General features: G+C 35.8%; 2 protein-coding genes across 3 annotated transcripts; both read right to left on the reverse strand.

Moving 5' to 3' along the window:
- Nucleotides 1–356: 356 nt before the first annotated feature.
- LOC141666721 (uncharacterized) lies at nucleotides 357–4,428 on the reverse strand. Of its 2 annotated transcripts, XR_012552334.1 has the most exons (3): nucleotides 3,522–4,428; nucleotides 490–583; nucleotides 357–399 (listed from the first exon to the last, which is right to left on the reverse strand). XR_012552334.1 is itself a non-coding variant. In XM_074472885.1 (2 exons), exon 1 carries the CDS (start codon nucleotides 4,300–4,302, stop codon nucleotides 3,526–3,528), a length of 777 nt encoding a protein of 258 aa, XP_074328986.1. In that variant the 5' UTR covers nucleotides 4,303–4,428; the 3' UTR covers nucleotides 357–583; nucleotides 3,522–3,525. The 2 variants fall into 2 exon arrangements, 1 of the variants encoding a protein (XP_074328986.1); XM_074472885.1 differs by having other exon boundaries at nucleotides 357–583.
- Nucleotides 4,429–5,002: 574 nt separating this feature from the next.
- LOC141665491 (protein FAR1-RELATED SEQUENCE 5-like) lies at nucleotides 5,003–6,619 on the reverse strand. Its single transcript, XM_074471477.1, has 3 exons — nucleotides 6,571–6,619; nucleotides 5,513–6,428; nucleotides 5,003–5,288 (listed from the first exon to the last, which is right to left on the reverse strand). Exons 1-3 carry the CDS (start codon nucleotides 6,617–6,619, stop codon nucleotides 5,003–5,005), a joined length of 1,251 nt encoding a protein of 416 aa, XP_074327578.1.
- Between the last annotated feature and the right edge of the window lie 205 nt (nucleotides 6,620–6,824).

A 6,824-nucleotide genomic window follows, 5' to 3' on the forward strand; every position in this document is an offset into this window, starting at 1 on the left:
ATGTTATTAACTTAAAAGAGTAACATCATGTTGATGCTTTACATTCATTAATATGATTTTTTACAAATACTAAAAAATTCCTGTAAACCAAATCAAGACAATCGAACAATCAGTCATCATACATAAAAAATTATCCAGTAGAACCCGATAGGAATCCAAACAAAGATGGAGTAGAGATTGACAGATCAACAAACTAACTTGATATGGCATTAGATTGCTAGTTTATGAATTGTAATAGACATAAGAAAAATAAGAAGCATTAGTTGCTTTAGAGATAAAGAAGATAGAGAGAGGGGGGAGAGAGAGAGGAGATATGGGGTGTGTTACTGCACAGACCCCATATATACTCACAATCATTAACATCACAAAACATGCCACTTAATTTCAGTTGAAGAGTTTCTGCCAAAAGATACATCCATGTCATATTGTGCTAAAAGGAAACTTCACATTAAAATACCTATTCAATTATAAAAATTCACTAATACAAACCATCAGAATATTCAGTTCAAGACGTTGAAGCAGCCAAACAAACTACAGAACACCAACCGTACTACTCCTTAAGAACTCCTAGGTTCAAGCCAGCCTGCAACAAAACACTAGTATGTTAACAATATAGAACAGATTTTCGCACAGAACCGCAAAAAATGCATGTCAATAATAATTTAAAGAGTTCTGAATCAATAATCATATAAAGAATTTCATCAAGGAAATGACACATATTTGCTTAATAATTTGCTTGGGTTGTGTGTTGAATTTATGAATTAGGCACTTAACACACTGCTGTATTTCCCACCACAGGAGGCACAGATAATCTATGATATTGTAGGATTGTCCTAAAAACAATGATTTCATGAAAGTGATGGATTGTTATTCGATTTCAGAAAGATGGAGTAATGCTACACCAGGTCAACAAAAATGTTAATATGAGGGAATTAACTAAAATCGGACTCTGTGATCAAAGTATAAGCTGGCTTTACCATCAATGAACTTGACTATTTTTTGATGATCATACTATATTGATAGACATAATGACTAGCTTTAACTTGTACGTTTTTTCTACATTTTATTATGCTCCGTCTTTTTTCTAATCTAGTTCTATTAGGTACTAAATCACTAATCACAAATTTGACTGTCGTTCTTAAGACATTTACAATACCATGTAGCTGCTGTGCCTAAACTTCTCTTAGTCAATGGCGCCGCACGTTTTTTTAGTTTCTTTATCTGTGTGCGATAGGAAATCCTGGACGCAACTTCAAAACGGTCGTTGCTAAAATAACAGTTTTCTTTCCCCAATTTGAAAACATTTTATTAAAATCCATGTTATCTCGGGCAATTTCGACTCAAGTAAACCAACAAAGGTAAAAATACAAATCTCTTATCTCTGCATCTAATACTTTCCTTCTCTGTTATTTTGAATGTGGAGATGTACTTATATTATAATAACTAGCCTCTACCATTAATTTATGATTGTTAATATGAACAATGAAGTTAACATGCTTACCAAGTTACTTCACTTGTAGTCATAAATTATTTATTTGATCAGGTAAAACCTTTCAAGTATATAAACTAACTGACGATAAATACAAAATTTAAGTATTATGTATCTTTCTATAGCATCCATCTAATTGACTTCAACACTGACACAAGTAAAATGACTGAAATCTATCTAACTATAAATTAATAGAATGTACAAACAAAAACCTCTTTACAACTGTTGCAAGCAGAAAAAAAAACTTTCGCATTCTGCAGCAAAAAATAGTCATGTGGAGATTGTTGAGGCCCTTTTAAATAAAGAGCGTTGACTTTCAAAACTAACTGACAAGGGGCAGATATCTTTACAAATGGCTGTGAAGGTCAGAACATAAAAGTGGTGACGGGGCTAATTAGGGCAAATCCCTCAACAATATATATGAATGTGACTGATACGAAGGGCAATACAGCGTTACATATGGTATCTACTATAGTTACATAAATTATTTTTTAAATTTTTTTCTTCTGAATAAATATTAAATGTTTAAACTTTTATTCAAAAAAAGAAAATTTTCAAAATAAGTTATACAACTATACTAGCCTTAAAATGCGTGTCGAACACTTCATTTCAAATGTTAACTCAAAGGGACAGAGGGAGTAACAAGAAAAGGCAGGTCTCCGGTGAATTTCTATAATATTATTCTTAAAATTATTATTATATTGTCTAATTATGTGAATGTGTAAAGGTCTCACTTGTGTGTCTGCCATGGTTGTCATGTCGGTTGACTAGTCGCGACTAGTCTAGTCGGAGACTAGTCTAGTCGCAGACTAGTCGACTAAGCGATGCTTGGATGTCGACTCAACATGTCGACTAACTAAATGTCGATATTTCGGTCGCCTGGTCGACTAAGCGGTCGACTAGTCGAGCTGCTCGGTGTCAAAAAAAATCTGCATAATTTTTTTTGCATATTTGACATGATTGCAAATACTTTTCTTTGTTCAGACAATTGGTATTGATTAATTGTTACATATTTCACATGATTGCAAATTCTTTTCTTTGTTGTACTAAAATGTTAGATAATTGCAAGTACTTTTCTTTGTTGTCAATTCTTAACTCTTCTAGTTTTTTCATCATTCTCTCCAAGTGTTGGATTCTTAATTCCTTAGAATCTTAAATAAAACATTGTGGAAGGAGTTGGAACTTTGAACCTAGAACTTAGAAATCTAAAATACATAATATATACATTTGTGTGTGTGGATATATATGTATATTATATTTTTAATTTATAATAATATATTATTTTTTGTCGACTAGTCATATTTTTTGTCGACTACTCTACGACTAGTCGACTAGCGGGAGGTCCGTTGACTCGCCTCGACTCATCGAGGTGACAACCATGGTGTCTGCACTTACATTTACAATTTAAATTTTCTTCGGTCACAACTCATGATTTCCCAGAAACTTGGCAAGGCAAATTTAACTTGTTGGTAAGACGTGAAATATGAAGTGATTAGCAAAGAGGGAGGAATTGATTAAACTCATGTTTTGTTGGCAACTTGTTAGGATTCTGCTAGCACAGAGTGAAAACTAACAGAAAATCTATATATAGGTCTAATAAAACTGCGCTGATATGGCAGAGAAGAATAGCCAAGCTGAGATGGCCCCTCTGCTTAAAGAGCATAGTGTCCAAAGTTTGAGGTCAATGCCACAAAACTAAATCAATCCTCATATACACAACCAGAAGACCAAACCAGCCATTTACGGGCATTCTTCCTAAAAAGTTTTGAAAATGGTGATAACATTCTTGCAAAACAAAATATTAAATAATAATATGAAAAAGTAACCGATAAATGAACTATAAACGACACTTAATGCGACAAATCCCAAATTGTGCAGTAGTTTGGGCATTAACCCCCTCCCTCCTTGCACAGGGTTAATAAAGAAACGAAAAGCAAGGGGGGAGAGAAACCCACACTTCATATTTCTGCCTAAATACGCTACCAAGATTTAAAAAGAAACGCAACAAACAACTAAATTAACGAAAATTTACCAAATCATTGTTGCTGCTGTTGAGGATTAGGCGGTGGAGGCATCCCAGGTCTCGGAGGTCCAAACACACCACCAGGAGGAGGCGGCACCATTCCAGGCCTAGGAGGAGGACCTCTCATCATCTGCGGAGGAGGTCCCATCGGTCTCTGTCCATACTGAGGCGGAGGAGGCATAGGATACGGTCCAGGCGGTCCACCAGGTCTCTGAGCAAATTGCGGAGGCGGCATCTGTGGTGGCGGTCCCCTCATCCCAGGAAACATCTGTCCAGGAGGCCTAATAACAGGAGGAGGCGCCTGTTGCGAATACTGCATAGGCGGATTCAACATCGGCGGCCTCGATATCTGCGGTTGCATCATTCCAGGCGCAGGTCCACCAATTCCCCTAACCGGTCCAGCCAATCCAGGTTGCGCTTGCACCATCGGCGCAGTCGGCACACCTCTCCCAGCCGCTCTCCCTACTCCCGGTCCCGACAAATTCGCCGCCGCAGCAGCACGTGCACGTGACTCATCAGGCGGCGGCGGACCTTCAACAGTCATCGAAATCACCTCCTCGCCACGGAGCAGAACGAGGCCGAGAGTGCGACGGTCTTCGCGAGGCTCGTCGGTCTTCTTAGAGCCTTTTAAAGGAGGAAGCTTTCGGAACTCTTCGCAATCGCCGATAACGAGATTCATGTGACGATCGAAAGCCATGAATTTGCCTACCAGTTGACGACCGTCTTGAATTGTGACGCGCATACGGTAATTGATGTATTGGAGCATCTTTGAACTCTTCGACATCGACATTGTTGTGTAATTTATCAGATCTAGGGTTTTGAAAAATATCAGAGAGCTAGGGTTTTAAGTTGGGGCATTAAGGGGTTATATAGAGCCTGCTTTATTTATCAACTGGGGATGGAGGCTGTCACGAGTTTTCCAATTCGACTTGGTGTTTTTAATTTTTAAAATCTCTTCTTTTCTTTTCCTATATTTTTTAAATATATATTATAAGAGTTGGGTTCTATGGAGACCCAATCTATTTGGTATGAAAACATATTTTATAATTATTGGATCATTTACCCTCGTGTGACTCAAAATTAAACAAAGAAAATGGCAATTTTGAAATTAGTTGCAAAATTCAATGACAATGTGTGGCTCTGTTATAAAATGAAAATGTGGGTATTATAACAGTCGTCTCATCATCACTCCCAAATATTCAACTCATCATCACTCCCAAATATTCTGCAAGCAGTTACCAATTCAAACTACAATTTTGAGTTAGGCAAAGAGATAGCAGAACACTTCATTCTAATTAGATTTTTTTTACAGTTGGTGCAAAACTTGACATGCAGAACAAACAGAATCATGAGTGATAGTATGTTTTTTATATGTTCATGAATGACTACTTTGTTTTGTTAACCAATTAGTAATATTTCTTAATAAACATTAGTATAAGTTTATGTATCTATTAAATGGTAGCATTATTTGTATGTGATTTACTAAAATTTTATGATATATATCTTAGGCCGGAGACGTAGTGGGAAACTAAACGCGACTCATCGGATTTACAAAGTCTATGCTTTGCCTTATTCCACCATTTACCCAAAGCTTTTTTAATGGCTTTACATTGATCTGTTATGACACAAGGTGGTGCACGTCCCATTGCTTTCTTGAAAGCAAGTAGAAGCCATTTAAAATTTTTATAGTTTTCCTTCGCCAAAAGCCCAGCAGCAAAAGTTACATTTTTCCAATGATTATCAACACCGGTAAAGGGAACAAAAACCATGTTATATCTAAGATAAGGCAAAAAATAATAAAAATATCAGAATCTATCAAACTTGAAAATAGTGAAATCCTTGAAATCTATTAAAATAATACGATATAATTTGTTGAATAATACTGCACTAACAACTAAAAACAGATAAGGTGCTGCAGATGTATGAAAGTGTTGAATATTAGAAACTAATAAACAGATAAGGTGCTGCACTAAACAAAAGATATGAATATTAACATATACCTGTTAGTCCGAAAAGTGTGGTCAAACGAAACTATATCGCCAAATACATCAAAGTTAGCTTGACCAATAGCATATGTCCAGAAAAGACCTGTCAAATGACCCTTTGTATCAACCTTGTAGTCATAATAAAATGTGTTATTAGATGTCTCCTTCAACTTGAATTTGGATAAAATCATATCGGCATCATGATCTCCAATACGAGCTTTTACATCCCTTGAAAAGTTTTTAAAGTCAATAACAGTTGCGCCTACATCTTCATACGATCCAAATCTTTCCTTCGCTAAAGCGTGAGATCTCGTTGCACCTATTTTTGCTTTAGAACAATCCATTATAAAATTATGGTTTTCAACTGACACATCTCTGTTGCATTTTAAAAACATTCTAGCAGCTCCTGATGCTAGAGGATGGTTATGTTCCTCGATAAAACTCATTACCATAATACCTCTAGGTCCCGCAGGTTTCATAATGATCAATGCTTTGCAATTGCATCTGCGAGATTTCGTTCTTCTACGAATCTGCTTTTCCTCAACGCCATTTTCATCCGATTTATTGGATTTGTTCTGATAGGGGGATCCACCCTTATTACACTGTATATATTTAGCCAACAATTGTTTTTTGTTGTCAGTTTTTTTGGTAGATTTACGAACATCAAATCCATAAATTCTGCCATAGTTCCTATAAAAAACATATGCATCTTCCAACATTGGGAAGCACTGATTCGTATGTGGCTTGTCCTTGTCCTCATATTTTGGAATCCAATTCTTTGTACCATTCATATCAATAAAACACGTAAAGTCTGAATTAGTATCATTGTTTATGTCTTCGGTACCTTCATCAGAATCTGAGCTTTCACTTTCAGAAACTGCACTTGGTTGTTCGGAGTCTGAGCTTTCAACGTGGGGAGATGAACCTGAACCTAGATATTATTCACACAAAAGATAATTTAAATGACAAGATCTCATTACATATAACTAATGAGAAATCTTATAACAAAAGAACGCCATACAAGATATTTCTGTGCAGAACATAAAATCTGATCTAGATATTTCTAAAAAAACCTGAAGCTTCCTCGTTAGTAGACAAAAAAACATCTTGATTTGAAGACATAACACAATTTTTTTTAAAATTCCCAGAGAAACTTTTGGTGAAACAAAAAAATAGATTTACAAAACTACAGGATGTTGTATGTATTGTATGTATTTTTCCGGGATCAGATTTTTGCACAAGAAATAACTGTTATCTTATATTTCAGAGTAATAGAAACTGACACACAGTTGGTTAAAAATGAAAAGAACAACGTGTGTAATCAGTC

Source organism: Apium graveolens, chromosome 6 (genome assembly GCF_009905375.1).
Source record: "Apium graveolens cultivar Ventura chromosome 6, ASM990537v1, whole genome shotgun sequence".
NCBI classification, from domain to species: Eukaryota; Viridiplantae; Streptophyta; class Magnoliopsida; order Apiales; family Apiaceae; genus Apium; species Apium graveolens.